Raw genomic sequence first — 20184 nt, forward strand, 5'->3', positions numbered from 1 at the left:
CTCTGACAGTGCGGCGCTCCCTCAGTACTGCCCCTCCGACAGTGCGGCGCTCCCTCAGTACTGACCCTCCGACAGTGCGGCGCTCCCTCAGTACTGACCCTCCGACAGTGCAGCGCTCCCTCAGTACTGACCCTCCGAGAGTGCGGCGCTCCCTCAGTACCGCCCCTCCGAGAGTGCAGCGCTCCCTCAGTACCCGCCCCTCCGACAGTGCGGCGCTCCCTCAGTACCGCCCCTCCGACAGCGCGGCGCTCCCTCAGTACCGCCCCTCCGACGGTGCAGCGCTTCCTCAGTACTGACCCTCCGACAGTGCGGCGCTCCCTCAGTACCGCCCCTCCGACAGCGCGGCGCTCCCTCAGTACCGACCCTCCGACAGCGTGGCGCTCCCTCAGTACCGACCCTCCGACAGTGCGGCGCTCCCTCAGTACCGACCCTCCGACAGTGCAGCAATGGACATCCCCCTGCAATGATTCAGCGTCCACGGGAGCAGTAATTGCACCATGTCCACACTCCGCCACGGTTAATAATCGGCCAAATCACCGGGACCAGCAGCTTTCCCATAAGTAGCGCGCTGCAGCCCTTTAACAGCTGCTGCTGCTGCACTCATCATTTTTTTTCGCACTGCGTGTTGCAGGACCTGCTTTCCTCCTGCCCGAATCCTCTTAAGATTAAGGGCGCTGCATAATCCCCCTCTCTTCTCCACCCCGAATCGCAACCTTCAGCAATTACCGGGGGGATGGGGTTGCGGGAGCAGGGAGGGTGTGGAACCAGGCAAAAGGAAGAGGGTGGGATTGGTCGGAGGGTTTAATACTGATCGGTGGGTTTATATTCCGCCTGCAGGGCTAGCGACCGAGTTAAGAAGCTGACGGTGCAGCTGGAGCAGATGAGCAAGCAAGTGCAAGAGGAGGCGGAGGAGAAGAAATTAATCCAGGTGCTGTAGACTCCCCTCCCTCGTCTCCCGGGGGGGTCGGGTGGGGAGAGAGGGGAAGGGAGAGGGTACTGCAACATCAGGGAGTAGGAGATGAGCAGCTCTCACCTCAATTATACCGCACGGAACGATCAAATATCAGACATTTCATGGCGGGATAGAATTTCACAGCACAGAAACAGGCCGTTCGGCCCGTCTGGTCCGTGCCGGCGTTTATGCTCCACACGAGCCTCCTCCCTCCCCTACTTCATCTCACCCTATCACCATCTCCTTCTGTTCCTTTCTCCCTCATGTGTTTATCCAGCGTCCCCCTTAAATCCATCTCCGCTATTCCCCTCGACCACTCCCTGTGGGAGCGAGTTCCACATTCTCACCACTCTCTGGGTAAAGAAGTTTCTCCTGAATTCCCGATTCGATTTATTGCTGACGATCTTATATTTATGGCCCCCTGGTTTTGGTCTCCCCCCACAAGTGGAAACATCTTCTCTACGTCTACCCCATTGAACCCCTTACTTAATTTTAAAGACCTCCGTCAGGTCACCCCTCACCCTTCTCTTTTCCAGAGAGAAGAGTCCCAGTCTGTTCAGCCTTTCCTGATAGTTAATACAGCCCAGAATTACGATAATGGAAGCTACTGTACCCCCGGAGAGAGTGCTATCGCATACTGTACCCCCAGAGAGAGTGATATCACACACTGTACCCCCGGAGAGAGTGATATCACACACTGTACCCCCGGAGAGAGTGATATCACACACTGTACCCCCGGAGAGAGTGATATCACACACTGTACCCCCGGAGAGGTGATATCACACACTGTACCCCCAGAGAGAGTGATCCTGCACACTGTACCCCCAGAGAGAGTGATCTCGCACACTGTACCCCCGGAGAGAGTGATATCACACACTGTACCCCCAGAGAGAATGATATCACACACTGTACCCCCAGAGAGAGTGATAACACACACTGTACCCCCGGAGAGAGTGATATCACACACTGTACCCCCAGAGAGAGTGATATCACACACTGTACCCCCAGAGAGAGTGATATCACACACTGTACACCCAGAGAGAGCGATATCACACACTGTACCCCCAGAGAGAGCGATATCACACACTGTACCCCCAGAGAGAGTGATATTGCACACTGTACCCCCAGAGAGAGTGATCCTGCACACTGTACCCCCAGAGAGAGTGATCTCGCACACTGTACCCCCGGAGAGAGTGATATCACACACTGTACCCCCAGAGAGAGTGATATCACACACTGTACCCCCAGAGAGAGTGATATCACACACTGTACCCCCAGAGAGAGTGATATCACACACTGTACCCCCAGAGAGAGTGATATCGCACACTGTACCCCCAGAGAGAGTGACCTCGCACACTGTACCCCCAGAGAGAGTGATATCACACACTGTACCCCCGGAGAGAGTGATATCACACACTGTACCCCCAGAGAGAGTGATATCACACACTGTACCCCCGGAGAGAGCGATATCACACACTGTACCCCCGGAGAGAGTGATATCGCACACTGTACCCCCAGAGAGAGTGATATCGCACACTGTACCCCCAGAGAGAGTGATATCGCACACTGTACCCCCAGAGAGAGTGATATCACACACTGTACCCCCAGAGAGAGTGATATCACACACTGTACCCCCAGAGAGAGTGATCTCGCACACTGGACCCCCAGAGAGAGCGATATCACACACTGTACCCCCAGAGAGAGTGATCTCGCACACTGTACCCCCGGAGAGTGTGCGATATCAGTCCGGGGGTGAATTGTATTCCCTCTCCATCTTACACTTGCCCTCCCCCTGAAAGGTGTCAGCTCATCTGCCGGGAGCGCGCTCCCAACGGCCTTGGACTTGGGCCGGCGGGCGCCGGCCGGCTATTCGACTGCACGGTGCGTCGCAGCCGATCGCCGTCCTCGCCCGCGCGCAGGGGGAGGGGGACCCGTCGTTTTTTTTTTGCAGCGAGGCGTCATCGGTGAGTCGGGGGAAGGGTGCGTGGGACGCTGCGAGCTCTGTCTGGCGAGCTAATTCAGGGCTCTGGTTGGCCCCTCCTCCCCCACCCCCTCACTTTCAACACAGGCGCAGCTGGAGACGTCGAAACGGGAGAGCAGGGCCCTTCGAGGCGAGCAGGCGGAGAGGGACGGGCAGCTGGAGTCGCTGAAGGGAGAGGTCCAGAGACTGGGACAGAAGCTCGGGTCGGCGAGCAACGCCAAGGTGAGGGGGGGAAATGTTGTCGCAGCTTAAATAATCGGAAACGTTTTAATTTTATTTGTTGCTTCTCCCCACCCCCCCCCCCCTCACCGTGTGGGAGTCGGCGGCTGGTTTAATGTCCCAGGCCACGCGATAATTCAAACTGGGGAAAACTCCCCAGCACAATCTTCCACTCGAGCGACTCCCTTTTATCTGTGCCTTTTTTTTTTAATTACCTGCAAGGGCTGCTGAAGCTCCGCAGTGCGGGAAGTGAGCCGGGGCTGCAGGGAGTCGGACGGAATTGGAGAATCTCTCAGCGCAGGAGAGAGGCCCTTCGGCCCGTCCCGCCTGTACCGGCTCTGTGAAGGAGCTGTCCCAATTAATTAGTCCCCTCCCCTCCCGCCCCTGCTCTTTCCCCCGTAGCCCTGCAGATGTATCCCCGTCAAATATTTATCCAATTCCCCTTTTGAAAGTTACGATTGAATCTGCTCCCACCGCCCTTTCAGGCAGCGCGTTCCAGATCGGAACAACTCGCTGCGTAAAAAAACATTCTCCCCCCCTCTGGTTCTTTCCCCAATTATCTTAAACCTGTGTCCTCTGGTTACCGACCCTCCTGCCACTGGAAACGGTTTCTCCCCATCGTCTCGATCAAAACCCCCTCGTGATTTTGATCACCTCTATTAAATCTCCCCCTTAACCTTCTCTGCTCCAAGGAGAACAATCCCAGCTTCTCCAGTCTCTCCGCATAACTGAAGTCCCTCATCCCTGGTACTGTTCTGGTAAATCTCCTCCGCACCCTCTCCGAGGGCCCTGACCATCCTTCCTAAAGTGCGGTGCCCAGAATTGGACACGATGCTCCAGCTGAGGCCTGACCAGTGATTTATAAAGGTTTAGCATAACTTCCTTGCTTTTGCACTCTCTGCCTCTATTAATAAAGCCCAGGATCCTGTACGCAATTTTTTTTAAACAGCCTCGTCCGTTCAACTTGTCCCACCACCTTCAAAGATTTGTATACAGACACCCCCAGGTCTCTCTGTTCCCCCTTTAAAATTGTACCCCTCAGTTTATATCGCCTCTCCTCATTCGACCTACCAAAATGCATCACTTCACACTTCTCTGCGTTAAATTCCATCTGCCATGTGTCTGCCCATTTCACCAGTCTGTCTCTGTCCTCCTGAAATCTGTGACTAACCTCCACGTTGTTTACTACATTTCCGAGTTTCGTGTCATCTGCAAACTTTGAAATTATACCCTCTATACCCAAGTCCAGGTCATTAATATATATCAAAAAGAGCAGTGGTCCCAATACTGACCCCTGGGGAACATCACTGTAAACTTCCCTCCAGTCTGAAAAACAACCGTTCACCACTACTCTCATATACAGTGAGACTCCCTCTTTCAAAGGGGTCCCTGATGGTGAGACTCCCTCTTTCAAAGGGGTCCCTGATGGAGAGACTCCCTCTTTCAAAGGGGTCCCTGATGGAGAGACTCCCTCTTTAAAAGGGGTCCCTGTTGACGAGACTCCCTCTTTAAAAGGGGTCCCAGATGGTGAGACTCCCTCTTTTAAAGGGGTCCCTGATGGTGAGACTCCCTCTTTCAAAAGGGTCCCTGATGGTGAGACTCCCTCTTTAAAAGGGGTCCCTGATGGTGAGACTCCCTCTTTTAAAGGGGTCCCTGATGGTGAGACTCCCTCTTTCAAAAGGGTCCCTGATGGTGAGACTCCCTCTTTTAAAGGGGTCCCTGAAGGTGATACTCCTTCTTTTAAAGGGTCCCTGATGGTGAGACTCCCTCTTTTAAAGGGGTCCCTGAAGGTGAGACTCCCTCTTTTAAAGGGTCCCAGATGGAGAGACTCCCTCTTTAAAAGGGGTCCCTGATGGAGAGACTCCCTCTTTAAAAGGGGTCCCTGATCGAGAGACTCCCTCTTTAAAAGGGGACCCAGATGGTGAGACTCCCTCTTTAAAAGGGGTCCCTGATGGTGAGACTCCCTCTTTAAAAGGGGTCCCTGATGGTGAGACTCCCTCTTTCAAAAGGGTCCCTGATGGAGAGACTCCCTCTTTCAAAAGGGTCCCTGATGGTGAGACTCCCTCTTTCAAAAGGGTCCCTGATGGTGAGACTCCCTCTTTAAAAGGGGTCCCTGATGGTGAGACTCCCTCTTTAAAAGGGGTCCCACTTGGTGAGACTCCCTCTTTAAAAGGGGTCCCAGATGGTGAGACTCCCTCTTTCAAAGGGGTCCTTGATGGTGAGACTCCCTCTTTCAAAGGGGTCCCTGATTATGTGGCACTTTATTCAGCACCTGTCCCCTCCCCTCCTCTAACCGTTCCTGATGTCTCCCCCCCCCACACAGGCTCAGTACGACGCGGTCAGCGAGCAGCTACGACGAGCCCGCGACCAGCTCTCGTCCAGCCGCCAGGAAGCGTCGCAGTTGGGCCAGGAGCTGGCCGGAGCCTCCTCGGCCCGGGACAGGACCATGTCCGAGCTGCACCGGAGCCGCCTCCAGGCGGCCGGCCTGGAGGCCGAGCTGGCCGAGGTGACGGGGAGGTGGGAGGAGGCCAAGGGGCAGTGGCTGAGCGAGAGGAGCGTCCAGCTGCAGATCTCGGAGGTACGGTGCGGTGCGGTGTCTCGTTCGTTCTCCCCCCACCCCTTCGATGGGTTCACTCCCTCCCCCTGACTCACGCTGGATTACAAGGCGTCATCCGGTGCAGTCGCAAACTAAGTTAAATGGCCCATCCCACCCACACCTCTAGTCACACTTTTTTTGGTCACACTGAGGGAGCGCCGCACTGTCGGAGGGTCGGTACTGAGGGAGCGCCGCACTGTCGGAGGGTCAGTACTGAGGGAGCGCCGCACTGTCGGAGGGTCAGTACTGAGGGAGCGCCGCACTGTCGGAGGGTCGGTACTGAGGGAGCGCCGCACTGTCGGAGGGTCAGTACTGAGGGAGCGCCGCACTGTCGGAGGGTCGGTACTGAGGGAGCGCCGCACTGTCGGAGAGTCAGTACTGAGGGAGCGCCGCACTGTCGGAGGGTCAGTACTGAGGGAGCGCCGCGCTGTCGGAGGGTCGGTACTGAGGGAGCGCCGCGCTGTCGGAGGGTCGGTACTGAGGGAGCGCCGCGCTGTCGGAGGGTCGGTACTGAGGGAGCGCCGCGCTGTCGGAGGGTCGGTACTGAGGGAGCGCCGCGCTGTCTGAGGGTCGGTACTGAGGGAGCGCCGCGCTGTCGGAGGGTCGGTACTGAGGGAGCGCCGCGCTGTCGGAGGGTCGGTACTGAGGGAGCGCCGCGCTGTCGGAGGGTCGGTACTGAGGGAGCGCCGCGCTGTCGGAGGGTCGGTACTGAGGGAGCGCCGCGCTGTCGGAGGGTCGGTACTGAGGGAGCGCCGCGCTGTCGGAGGGTCGGTACTGAGGGAGCGCCGCGCTGTCGGAGGGTCGGTACTGAGGGAGCGCCGCGCTGTCGGAGGGTCGGTACTGAGGGAGCGCCGCGCTGTCGGAGGGTCGGTACTGAGGGAGCGCCGCGCTGTCGGAGGGTCGGTACTGAGGGAGCGCCGCGCTGTCGGAGGGTCGGTACTGAGGGAGCGCCGCGCTGTCGGAGGGTCGGTACTGAGGGAGCGCCGCGCTGTCGGAGGGTCGGTACTGAGGGAGCGCCGCGCTGTCTGAGGGTCGGTACTGAGGGAGCGCCGCACTGTCGGAGGGTCAGTACTGAGGGAGCGGCGCACTGTCGGAGGGTCAGTACTGAGGGAGCGCTGCACTCTCGGAGGGTCAGTACTAAGGGAGCGGCGCACTGTCGGAGGGTCAGTCCTGAGGGAGCGCTGCACTGTCGGAGGGTCGGTACTGAGGGAGCGCCGCACTGTCGGAGGTGCCGTCTTTAGTACGAGACATTAAACCAAGGCCCCCGTCTCTTCCCCCCCACCCCCCCGACAGGTGGAGAAGGAGAAGGTGTTGAAACTGAGCACGGAGCTGCTGAAGTGGAAGGCGGAGGCCCAGGAGGCTGAGTCGGAGGCCGAGGGGCTGAGACTGGAGCTGGGCAGGGAACGAGACTGCAGCCGGGTAAGGGCAGCAGCAACAACAATTTGCATTTATATAGCGCCTTTAACGTAGTAAAACATCCCCCGAGGCGCTTCACAGGAGCGTAAATCAGATAGAAATCAGACACCGAGCCACATAAGGAGATATCAGGGACAGGTGACCAAAAGCTTGGTCAAAGAGGTAGGTTTTAAGGAGCGTCTTAAAGGAGGAGAGAGAGAGGCGGAGAGGTTTAGGGAGGGAATTCCAGAGCTCGGGGCCCGGGCGGCTGAAGGCACGGCCGCCAATGGTGGGAGCGTTGGAAATCGGGGGGATGCGCAAGAGGCCAGAATTGGAGGAGCGCAAAGATCTGGGAGGGTCGTAGGGGCTGGAGGAGGTTACAGAGATGGTGGAGGTGGGGGGCGAGGGCCATGGAGGGGATTTGACGTATGTTGGCCTTTATTGCAAGGGGGGTTGGAGTCCAAGAGTAAGGAAGTCTTACTACAATTGTACAGGGGCTTTGGTGAGACCTCACCTGTAGCACTGTGTACAGTTTTGGTCTCCTTATCTAAGGAAGGATATACTCGCCTTAGAGGCGGTGCAACGAAGGTTCACTAGATTGATTCCTGGGATGAGAGGGTTGTCCTATGAGGAGAGGTTGAGTAGAATGGGCCGATACTCTCTGGAGTTTCGAAGAATGAGAGGTGATCTCATTGAAACATGTAAGATTCTGAGGGTGGGCTTGACAGGGTAGATGCTGAGAGGCTGTTTCCCCCTGGCTGGAGAGTCTGGAACCAGGGGGCATAGTCTCAGGGTAAGGGGTCGGCCGTTTAGGACTGAGATGAGGAGGAATTTCTTCACTCAGAGGGTTGTGAATCTTTGGAATTCTCCACCCCAGAGGGCTGTGGATGCTGAGTCGTTGAATATATTCAAGGCTGAGAGCGATGGATTTTTGGACTCGAGGGGGAATCGGGGGATCGGGCGGGAGAGTGGAGTTGAGGTCGAAGACCGGCCACGATCCGATTGAACGGCGGGGCGGGCTCGAGGGGCCGAGTAGCCTGCTCCCGCTCCCATCCCTTACGTTCTTACCTTCACGTGCTCCCTTCAGGTCCAGCTGTCTGAGATGCTGCGGGAACGGAAGGAGTTGAAATCCGCAGTGTGTGTCGTGCAGAAAGAGAACGAGCTTCTTCGGAGCGAGAACCGGGTACGTGGTCTCGGGGAGGAGGGGGGAGGGTCACTGTGGGTGGGGGTGGGGTGAGGAGGGTCACGATTCTATCACGGGGTCGGGGGGGGGCGCGCGGGGAAGATTTGTCGAAAGTTGCCTGCGACTGGGGAGCATTTATTAAAGTTTTTCTTTCCCGCCCAAAACTTGCGGCTTTCGGTTTTTCTTTCACCTCCCGTGGGGACGTGGGTCAGCACCTGACGTTGGGCCACAGCGGGGGACAGGAAAGGCCCAGGCTGGATTCTCGGCCCGTGCCCAGTCGGGCTACGTCCCAGGCAGCCCCCTTAACGGCAGTTCCGCCACCACAGAGCAAATCCAGTCCTGAAAGGATCGCAGCGAGGCACTCCGACTGCCCCCAGGCCGAGCTGGCGGGAGCCCAACGGTCAGTTCCTGATCAGCGAGGGATTGGCGATTTGCTCCTGAAACTCGTGCCTGGTTTCGGCCTCGGAAACCCCGCCCCGGCTGGGGACAGGGTACAGCGCGCGGTGCAGAGGTATGCCAGGCCCTCACCCGGTTCGTCATCTTTCTCAGGAGATCCTGGAGTACGTTAAGCGACTGGAGCGGAAACTGGAGCAGGGAGCAGAGTTCAAGCAGAGGGAGAACTCGAGCCACAGGGAGGCGGCGGCCGATTCAATCGGTGGGTTCAGGCGATTGGTTTTACTTTTAATCTCGTACCCGTCAAGCTGAGGCATGCGAGTGTCAGAGTAAAGCTCCCTCTGCACTGTCCCGTCAAACACTCCCAGGGTCAGGTACAGGGTTAGATACAGAGTAAAGCTCCCTCTGCACTGTCCCGTCAAACACTCCCAGGGTCAGGTACAGGGTTAGATACAGAGTAAAGCTCCCTCTGCACTGTCCCATCAAACACTCCCAGGGCAGGTACAGGGTTAGATACAGAGTAAAGCTCCCTCTACACTGTCCCGTCAAACACTCCCAGGGTCAGGTACAGGGTTAGATACAGAGTAAAGCTCCCTCTACACTGTCCCATCAAACACTCCCGGGGCAGGTACAGGGTTAGATACAGAGTAAAGCTCCCTCTGCACTGTCCCGTCAAACACTCCCAGGGTCAGGTACAGGGTTAGATACAGAGTAAAGCTCCCTCTGCACTGTCCCGTCAAACACTCCCAGGGTCAGGTACAGGGTTAGATACAGAGTAAAGCTCCCTCTACACTGTCCCGTCAAACACTCCCAGGGGCAGGTACAGGGTTAGATACAGAGTAAAGCTCCCTCGACACTGTCCCATCAAACACTCCCAGGGTCAGGTACAGGGTTAGATACAGAGTAAAGCTCCCTCTACACTGTCCCATCAAACACTCCCAGGGTCAGGTACAGGGTTAGATACAGAGTAAAGCTCCCTCTGCACTGTCCCGTCAAACACTCCCAGGGTCAGGTACAGGGTTAGATACAGAGTAAAGCTCCCTCTGCACTGTCCCGTCAAACACTCCCAGGGCAGGTACAGGGTTAGATACAGAGTAAAGCTCCCTCTACACTGTCCCATCAAACACTCCCAGGGCAGGTACAGGGTTAGATACAGAGTAAAGTTCCCTCCACACTGTCCCATCAAACACTCCCAGGGCAGGTACAGGGTTAGATACAGAATAAAGCTCCCTCTGCACTGTCCCGTCAAACACTCCCAGGGCAGGTACAGGGTTAGATACAGAGTAAAGCTCCCTCTACACTGTCCCATCAAACACTCCCAGGGCAGGTACAGGGTTAGATACAGAGTAAAGCTCCCTCTACACTGTCCCATCAAACACTCCCAGGGCAGGTACAGGGTTAGATACAGAGTAAAGCTCCCTCTACACTGTCCCATCAAACACTCCCAGGGCAGGTACAGGGTTAGATACAGAGTAAAGCTCCCTCTACACTGTCCCGTCAAACACTCCCAGGGCAGGTACAGGGTTAGATACAGAGTAAAGCTCCCTCTACACTGTCCCATCAAACACTCCCAGGGTCAGGTACAGGGTTAGATACAGAGTAAAGCTCCCTCTACACTGTCCCATCAAACACTCCCAGGGCAGGTACAGGGTTAGATACAGAGTAAAGCTCCCTCTACACTGTCCCATCAAACACTCCCAGGGGCAGGTACAGGGTTAGATACAGAGTAAAGCTCCCTCTACACTGTCCCGTCAAACACTCCCAGGGTCAGGTGCAGGGTTAGATACAGAGTAAAGCTCCCTCTACACTGTCCCATCAAACACTCCCAGGGCAGGTACAGGGTTAGATACAGAGTAAAGCTCCCTCTACACTGTCCCATCAAACACTCCCAGGGCAGGTACAGGGTTAGATACAGAGTAAAGCTCCCTCTACACTGTCCCATCAAACACTCCCAGGGCAGGTACAGGGTTAGATACAGAGTAAAGCTCCCTCTACACTGTCCCATCAAACACTCCCAGGGCAGGTACAGGGTCAGATACAGAGTAAAGCTCCCTCTCCACTGTCCCATCAAACACTCCCAGGGCAGGTACAGGGTCAGATACAGAGTAAAGCTCCCTCTGCACTGTCCCGTCAAACACTCCCAGGGCAGGTACAGGGTTAGATACAGAGTAAAGCTCCCTCTACACTGTCCCATCAAACACTCCCAGGGCAGGTACAGGGTTAGATACAGAGTAAAGTTCCCTCCACACTGTCCCATCAAACACTCCCAGGGCAGGTACAGGGTTAGATACAGAGTAAAGCTCCCTCTACACTGTCCCATCAAACACTCCCAGGGCAGGTACAGGGTTAGATACAGAGTAAAGCTCCCTCTACACTGTCCCATCAAACACTCCCAGGGCAGGTACAGGGTTAGATACAGAGTAAAGCTCCCTCTACACTGTCCCATCAAACACTCCCAGGGCAGGTACAGGGTTAGATACAGAGTAAAGCTCCCTCTACACTGTCCCGTCAAACACTCCCAGGGCAGGTACAGGGTTAGATACAGAGTAAAGCTCCCTCTACACTGTCCCATCAAACACTCCCAGGGTCAGGTACAGGGTTAGATACAGAGTAAAGCTCCCTCTACACTGTCCCATCAAACACTCCCAGGGCAGGTACAGGGTTAGATACAGAGTAAAGCTCCCTCTACACTGTCCCATCAAACACTCCCAGGGGCAGGTACAGGGTTAGATACAGAGTAAAGCTCCCTCTACACTGTCCCGTCAAACACTCCCAGGGTCAGGTACAGGGTTAGATACAGAGTAAAGCTCCCTCTACACTGTCCCATCAAACACTCCCAGGGCAGGTACAGGGTTAGATACAGAGTAAAGCTCCCTCTACACTGTCCCATCAAACACTCCCAGGGCAGGTACAGGGTTAGATACAGAGTAAAGCTCCCTCTACACTGTCCCATCAAACACTCCCAGGGCAGGTACAGGGTTAGATACAGAGTAAAGCTCCCTCTACACTGTCCCGTCAAACACTCCCAGGGCAGGTACAGGGTCAGATACAGAGTAAAGCTCCCTCTACACTGTCCCATCAAACACTCCCAGGGCAGGTACAGGGTCAGATACAGAGTAAAGCTCCCTCTACACTGTCCCATCAAACACTCCCAGGGCAGGTACAGGGTTAGATACAGAGTAAAGCTCCCTCTACACTGTCCCATCAAACACTCCCAGGGCAGGTACAGTGATAGATAGAGAGTAAAGCTCCCTCTACACTGTCCCATCAAACACTCCCAGGGTCAGGTACAGGGTTAGATACAGAGTTAAGCTCCCTCTACACTGTCCCATCAAACACTCACAGGGCAGGTGCAGCACGGGTTAGATACAGAGTAAAGCTCCCTCTACACTGTCCCATCAAACACTCCCAGGGGCAGGTACAGGGTTAGATACAGAGTAAAGCTCCCTCTACACTGTCCCGTCAAACACTCCCAGGGTCAGGTACAGGGTTAGATACAGAGTAAAGCTCCCTCTACACTGTCCCATCAAACACTCCCAGGGCAGGTACAGGGTTAGATACAGAGTAAAGCTCCCTCTGCACTGTCCCGTCAAACACTCCCAGGGCAGGTACAGGGTTAGATACAGAGTAAAGCTCCCTCTACACTGTCCCATCAAACACTCCCAGGGCAGGTACAGGGTTAGATACAGAGCAAAGTTCCCTCCACACTGTCCCATCAAACACTCCCAGGGCAGGTACAGGGTTAGATACAGAATAAAGCTCCCTCTGCACTGTCCCGTCAAACACTCCCAGGGCAGGTACAGGGTTAGATACAGAGTAAAGCTCCCTCTACACTGTCCCATCAAACACTCCCAGGGCAGGTACAGGGTTAGATACAGAGTAAAGCTCCCTCTACACTGTCCCATCAAACACTCCCAGGGCAGGTACAGGGTTAGATACAGAGTAAAGCTCCCTCTACACTGTCCCATCAAACACTCCCAGGGCAGGTACAGGGTTAGATACAGAGTAAAGCTCCCTCTACACTGTCCCGTCAAACACTCCCAGGGCAGGTACAGGGTTAGATACAGAGTAAAGCTCCCTCTACACTGTCCCATCAAACACTCCCAGGGTCAGGTACAGGGTGAGATACAGAGTAAAGCTCCCTCTACACTGTCCCATCAAACACTCCCAGGGCAGGTACAGGGTGAGATACAGAGTAAAGCTCCCTCTACACTGTCCCATCAAACACTCCCAGGGGCAGGTACAGGGTTAGATACAGAGTAAAGCTCCCTCTACACTGTCCCGTCAAACACTCCCAGGGTCAGGTACAGGGTTAGATACAGATTAAAGCTCCCTCTACACTGTCCCATCAAACACTCCCAGGGCAGGTACAGGGTTAGATACAGAGTAAAGCTCCCTCTACACTGTCCCATCAAACACTCCCAGGGCAGGTACAGGGTTAGATACAGAGTAAAGCTCCCTCTACACTGTCCCATCAAACACTCCCAGGGCAGGTACAGGGTTAGATACAGAGTAAAGCTCCCTCTACACTGTCCCATCAAACACTCCCAGGGCAGGTACAGGGTTAGATACAGAGTAAAGCTCCCTCTCCACTGTCCCATCAAACACTCCCAGGGCAGGTACAGTGTTAGATACAGAGTAAAGCTCCCTCTACACTGTCCCGTCAAACACTCCCAGGGCAGGTACAGGGTCAGATACAGAGTAAAGCTCCCTCTACACTGTCCCATCAAACACTCCCAGGGCAGGTACAGGGTCAGATACAGAGTAAAGCTCCCTCTACACTGTCCCGTCAAACACTCCCAGGGCAGGTACAGGGTTAGATACAGAGTAAAGCTCCCTCTACACTGTCCCATCAAACACTCCCAGGGCAGGTACAGGGTTAGATACAGAGTAAAGCTCCCTCTACACTGTCCCATCAAACACTCCCAGGGCAGGTACAGGGTTAGATACAGAGTAAAGCTCCCTCTACACTGTCCCATCAAACACTCCCAGGGCAGGTACAGGGTTAGATACAGAGTAAAGCTCCCTCTACACTGTCCCGTCAAACACTCCCAGGGCAGGTACAGGGTTAGATACAGAGTAAAGCTCCCTCTACACTGTCCCATCAAACACTCCCAGGGTCAGGTACAGGGTTAGATACAGAGTAAAGCTCCCTCTACACTGTCCCATCAAACACTCCCAGGGCAGGTACAGGGTTAGATACAGAGTAAAGCTCCCTCTACACTGTCCCATCAAACACTCCCAGGGGCAGGTACAGGGTTAGATACAGAGTAAAGCTCCCTCTACACTGTCCCGTCAAACACTCCCAGGGTCAGGTACAGGGTTAGATACAGAGTAAAGCTCCCTCTACACTGTCCCATCAAACACTCCCAGGGCAGGTACAGGGTTAGATACAGAGTAAAGCTCCCTCTACACTGTCCCATCAAACACTCCCAGGGCAGGTACAGGGTTAGATACAGAGTAAAGCTCCCTCTACACTGTCCCATCAAACACTCCCAGGGCAGGTACAGGGTTAGATACAGAGTAAAGCTCCCTCTACACTGTCCCGTCAAACACTCCCAGGGCAGGTACAGGGTCAGATACAGAGTAAAGCTCCCTCTACACTGTCCCGTCAAACACTCCCAGGGCAGGTACAGGGTTAGATACAGATTAAAGCTCCCTCTACACTGTCCCATCAAACACTCCCAGGGCAGGTACAGGGTTAGATACAGAGTAAAGCTCCCTCTACACTGTCCCATCAAACACTCCCAGGGCAGGTACAGTGATAGATAGAGAGTAAAGCTCCCTCTACACTGTCCCGTCAAACACTCCCAGGGTCAGGTACAGGGTTAGATACAGAGTAAAGCTCCCTCTACACTGTCCCATCAAACACTCCCAGGGTCAGGTACAGGGTTAGATACAGAGTAAAGCTCCCTCTACACTGTCCCATCAAACACTCCCAGGGTCAGGTACAGGGTTAGATACAGAGTAAAGCTCCCTCCACACTGTCCCATCAAACACTCCCAGGGGCAGGTACAGGGTTAGATACAGAGTAAAGCTCCCTCTACACTGTCCCGTCAAACACTCCCAGGGTCAGGTACAGGGTTAGATACAGAGTAAAGCTCCCTCTACACTGTCCCATCAAACACTCCCAGGGTCAGGTACAGGGTTAGAGACAGAGTAAAGCTCCCTCTACACTGTCCCATCAAACACTCCCAGGGTCAGGTACAGGGTTAGATACAGAGTAAAGCTCCCTCTACACTGTCCCATCAAACACTCCCAGGGTCAGGTACAGGGTTAGATACAGAGTAAAGCTCCCTCTACACTGTCCCATCAAACACTCCCAGGGTCAGGTACAGGGTTAGATACAGAGTAAAGCTCCCTCTACACTGTCCCATCAAACACTCCCAGTGTGAACTTTATTGCGTGCGCGCCACTCTGCGAGCGTGTGTGTGCGTCCGTGCGGTCGCGAGCGTGTGCGAGCACCTAATGACTCATTGCCCCTTTTCCCCCCCCCCCCCTCCCCCTCGGTAGGGGGCGTAGAACAAACAGCAGATGAGTCCGGGGGCCGGGACGGAGAGATCGGAGGGGGCCGGCTCGGGGCGACCCCCCGTGTCCCACGGGACGACGCCGCCCGACTGGCCTACGGCGGCACTGCGGCCGGGGAAGTCGTCATCAGTCAGCCGGTGCCCATCGCGTTGCAGATCGCAGAGGGAAGCCGCTCCCAGTCCGTGAGTACTCGGAACAGTCTCGCCGATCGCACCCCATTGTCCGGGGGGGGGGGGCGGGGGGGTGTGGGGTGGGGAGCACAGATGTGCCCTGGTGTCCAGGGACCCCTGAGCGACAATTGCCGCCACCCCCCCCCCCGCCTCCCGTGCGCGGGAGGGAAGTATTGGGATGGAGAGTGTGACGCCCCCCACAGCCCAATAGCCAGCCGACATCCAGGCTCGGATGGCCGCGTCGGTACGTGGCCAGCGCCCGGGGAATCCCCCCCACCCCACCTCCCGCCAAGCCCCCCCCCCCCCCACGGTCCCCAAGATTGCTATGGTTCTTCCTAGCATCGTGTTGTCAGTCGGCCGGGTCTAATGTGTCGGCCATGTCTCAGTGGGGGGCATTTTCTCTCCCCGCTGAGTCAGAGGGACGTGGGTTCGAGCCCCAACTCCAGGACGCCAGCCCAGAGCGCCGCACTGTCGGAGGGTCGGTACTGAGGGAGCGCCGCACTGTCGGAGGGTCAGTACTGAGGGAGCACCGCACTGTCGGAGGGTCAGTACTGAGGGAGCGCCGCACTGTCGGAGGGTCAGTACTGAGGGAGCGCCGCACTGTCGGAGGGTCAGTACTGAGGGAGCACCGCACTGTCGGAGGGTCAGTACTGAGGGAGCACCGCACTGTCGGAGGGTCAGTACTGAGGGAGCGCCGCACTGTCGGAGGGTCGGTACTGAGGGAGCGCCGCACTGTCGGAGGGTCAGTACTGAGGGAGCACCGCACTGTCGGAGGGTCAGTACTGAGGGAGCGCCGCACTGTCGGAGGGTCGGTACTGAGGGAGCGCCGCACTGTCGGAGGGTCAGCACTGAGGGAGCGCCGCACTGTCGGAGGGTCGGTACTGAGGGAGCGCTGCACTGTCGGAGGGTCAGTACTGAGGGAACGCCGCGCTGTCGGAGGATCGGTACTGAGGGAGCGCCGCACCGTCGGAGGGTCGGTACTGAGGGTGCCCCGCACTGTCGGAGGGTCGGTACTGAGGGAGCGCCGCACTGTCGGAGGGTCGGTACTGAGGGAGCGCCGCACTGTCGGAGGGTCAGTACTGAGGGAGCACCGCACTGTCGGAGGGTCAGTACTGAGGGAGCGCCGCACTGTCGGAGGTGCCGTCTTTCGGATGAGACGTTAAACCGAGGGCCCCGTCTGCCCCTCTCGGGTGGATGTAAAAGATCCCACGGCCACTATTTCGAAGAAGAGCAGGGTGGGGGGAGTTCTCCCCGGTGTCCTGGGGGCCGATATTTATCCCTCAACCAACATCACTTTAAAAAAAAAACGAACAGATTATCTGGGTCATTTATCACATTGCTGTTTGTGGGATCTTGCTGTGCGCAAATGGGCTGCCGCGTTTCCTACATTACAACAGTGACCGCACTTCTTAAAAAAAAAGTGCTTCATGGGCTGTGCAGCATTTTGGGACGTCCTGAGGTCCTGAAAGGCGCTGACTGTGGTATAAACACACATGCAAGTTCTTTTTTATTAATGGGGGGATAATTCAGGTCAGTCTTCGCTATTTATATGCTGGCGTTAATCCATTTCATGGATAGCAACATCAGGCACAAGACAGATTTAGTGCGATGATTATTTTCAGTGTCGGATGAACTTCGCCTGATCTCGATTTCACCCCCCTTACACCTTCCTCGACAAGTGAAGGTTTGGTTCCTTCACAAACGAGTCAGTGGAGGGGACTGATCAGCATCGACGGGAGGGTATTAATGATCTGGGGGCATTTGCAGTCCGCTTCCTACAGGGCCCCACAACACAATACTACCCCTGACCAAACAGCAAATTCGTAATCCCACTCACAGAGGGGTTGGATTCGACACACGGATAAGTAACCTGACCCTGGGGGTGTTTGACGGGACGGTGTAGAGGGAGCTTTACTCTGTATCTCACCCTGTACCTGACCCTGGGGGTGTTTGACGGGACAGTGTAGAGGGAGCTTTACTCTGTATCTAACCCTGTACCTGCCCCTGGGAGTGTTTGATGGGACAGTGTAGAGGGAGCTTTACTCTGTATCTAACCCTGTACCTGCCCTGGGAGTGTTTGATGGGACAGTGTCGAGGGAGCTTTACTCTGTATCTAACCCTGTACCTGCCCCTGGGAGTGTTTGATGGGACAGTGTAGAGGGAGCTTTACTCTGTATCTAACCCTGTACCTGCCCCTGGGAGTGTTTGATGGGACAGTGTAGAGGGAGCTTTACTCTGTATCCAACCCTGTACCTGCCCTGGGAGTGTTTGATGGGACAGTGTAGAGGGAGCTTTACTCTGTATCTAACCCTGTACCTGCCCTGGGAGTGTTTGATGGGACAGTGTAGAGGGAGCTTTACTCTGTATCTAACCCTGTACCTGCCCTGGGAGTGTTTGATGGGACAGTGTAGAGGGAGCTTTACTCTGTATCTAACCCTGTACCTGCCCTGGGAGTGTTTGACGAGACACTGTAGACGGAGCTTTACTCTGTATCTAACCCGTGCTGTACCTGACCCTGGGAGTGTTCCACTCCTCTGGTGCTGACATCCCTTGCTGAGCAGAAAATAATTCACCACAGGCACGTGATAATAATAATAAACGACCCTCGCTGTTTTGCACTTTGAGAGTTTTGGACGTGGGCCAGTTGCAACAAACAGAATTGGGTCTTTGAGAGAATCTGTCCTCTGTTGTGCTCACACAGCCAGATGTGACTGTTTGAGGACTTCGTGCAAATCGAGCGAGGGGCTGCATTTTGCACGAGTGCCAGCGAGACTCGGTGATTGTGCCAGGGGTCGGCGGGAGAGCGGGCGATGTTTAATACGCCAGGACATTCCCCCGCCCCTCCCTTGCCTCCCACCGCCCCGTAAAAGCCCAACCCTCTCGGTGCACGCTGCCAGTTTCACGGCAGACCGTCCCGGCAACGGGTTTGGTCTGTCATTTTCGACGCGGACTTGCCCTCGCAAAGCCGTAATATCTCGCGTCCTGCGTCCCGTGAGCTGCCGCCAATTTATGGCGCTCTTGCGTGTTCGCTTTGAGGAGAATTCGATTTATACGGAGGGGGGGGTGGGGTGCCTCGCACGACCTCAGTGCATCCCGAAACGCTTTACAGTGAAGTGCTTTTTTTGAGGTGTCGTCACTGTTGTAATTGCATGGAATTACGTCGAGTTTTGCAGCACAGAAACAGGCCATTCGGCCCGACAGGTCCGTGCTGGCGTTTATGCTCCACACGAGCCTCCTCCCTCCCTACTTCATCTCACCCTATCAGCATATCCTTCTAGTCCTTTCTCCCTCGTGTGTTTATCCGGCTTCCCCTTAAATCCATCTCCGCGATTCCCCTCGACCACTCCGCGTGGGAGCAAGTTCCACATTCTCACCGCTCTCTGGGGAAAGAAGTTTCTCCTGAATTCCCCATTGGATTTATTAGTGACTGTCTTATATTTATGGCCCGCTAGTTTTGGTCTCCCCCCACAAGTGGAAATATCTTCTCTCCGCCTATCCTTTCGAACCCCTTCATAATTTTAAAGACCTCTATCTGTCACCCCTCTGCCTTCTCCTTTCTGGAGAAAGGAGCCCCAGCCTGTTCAATCTTTCTCTATCCAAGTCTGTCACTCTCCCTCGCTCTCTGACTCTAACTCCGTCTCTCTCTGTCTGCCTGTGTCTCTCCCTCTCTTTGTCTGCGACTCTCTCTCACACTCTCACTCCCTCTCTCCATTTGACACTGTGTCTCTCTCTCTCTCTCTCACTCTCTCTGTCTCTTTCCATCTCCTTTTCTGTCTGTGTCTCACTCCCTCCCTTTCCCTCTCTGTCTTTCTGTGTGTCTGTCTTTCCTTGTCTGTGTGTGTGTCTCTCTCTTTCGTTGTCTGTGTGTGTGTCTCTCTCTTTCCTTGTCTGTGTGTGTCTCTCTCTTTCCTTGTCTGTGTGTGTGTGTCTCTCTCTTTCCTTGTCTGTGTGTGTGTGTCTCTCTCTTTCCTTGTCTGTGTGTGTGTCTCTCTCTTTCCTTGTCTGTGTGTGTGTCTCTCTCTTTCCTTGTCTGTGTGTGTGTCTCTCTCTTTCCTTGTCTGTGTGTGTGTGTCTGTGTGTGTGTCTCTCTCTTTCCTTGTCTGTGTGTGTGTGTCTCTCTCTTTCCTTGTCTGTGTGTGTGTCTCTCTCTTTCCTTGTCTGTGTGTGTGTCTCTCTCTTTCCTTGTCTGTGTGTGTGTGTCTGTGTGTGTGTCTCTCTCTTTCCTTGTCTGTGTGTGTGTCTCTCTCTTTCCTTGTCTGTGTGTGTGTCTCTCTCTTTCCTTGTCTGTGTGTGTGTCTCTCTCTTTCCTTGTCTGTGTGTGTGTCTCTCTCTTTCCTTGTCTGTGTGTGTGTGTGTGTGTGTGTGTGTGTCTCTTTCCTTGTCTCTGTGTGTGTGTGTCTCTTTCCTTGTCTCTGTGTGTGTGTGTGTGTGTGTGTGTGTGTGTCTCTCTCTCCTTGTCTCTGTGTGTGTGTGTGTGTGTGTGTGTCTCTCTCTCTCCTTGTCTCTGTGTGTGTGTGTGTGTGTGTGTGTCTCTCTCTCTTTCCTTGTCTGTGTGTGTGTGTCTCTCTCTTTCCTTGTCTGTGTGTGTGTCTCTCTCTTTCCTTGTCTGTGTGTGTGTCTCTCTCTTTCCTTGTCTGTGTGTGTGTGTCTGTGTGTGTGTCTCTCTCTTTCCTTGTCTGTGTGTGTGTCTCTCTCTTTCCTTGTCTGTGTGTGTGTCTCTCTCTTTCCTTGTCTGTGTGTGTGTCTCTCTCTTTCCTTGTCTGTGTG

General features: G+C 55.1%; 1 protein-coding gene across 1 annotated transcript in view; it reads left to right on the forward strand.

The window, feature by feature from the left end:
* Nucleotides 1-20184, forward strand: part of LOC137306875 (calcium-binding and coiled-coil domain-containing protein 1-like) — a 56370-nt gene that overhangs the window by 27289 nt on the left and 8897 nt on the right. Inside the window, exons 7-13 of the mRNA XM_067976265.1 lie at nucleotides 838-928; nucleotides 3021-3155; nucleotides 5476-5730; nucleotides 7042-7167; nucleotides 8231-8326; nucleotides 8876-8981; nucleotides 15233-15429. Coding sequence (XP_067832366.1) covers nucleotides 838-928; nucleotides 3021-3155; nucleotides 5476-5730; nucleotides 7042-7167; nucleotides 8231-8326; nucleotides 8876-8981; nucleotides 15233-15429 — 1006 coding nt within the window. The remainder of the gene's footprint in view (nucleotides 1-837; nucleotides 929-3020; nucleotides 3156-5475; nucleotides 5731-7041; nucleotides 7168-8230; nucleotides 8327-8875; nucleotides 8982-15232; nucleotides 15430-20184) is intronic.

Source organism: Heptranchias perlo, chromosome X (genome assembly GCF_035084215.1).
Source record: "Heptranchias perlo isolate sHepPer1 chromosome X, sHepPer1.hap1, whole genome shotgun sequence".
In the NCBI taxonomy this organism is placed as follows: domain Eukaryota; kingdom Metazoa; phylum Chordata; class Chondrichthyes; order Hexanchiformes; family Hexanchidae; genus Heptranchias; species Heptranchias perlo.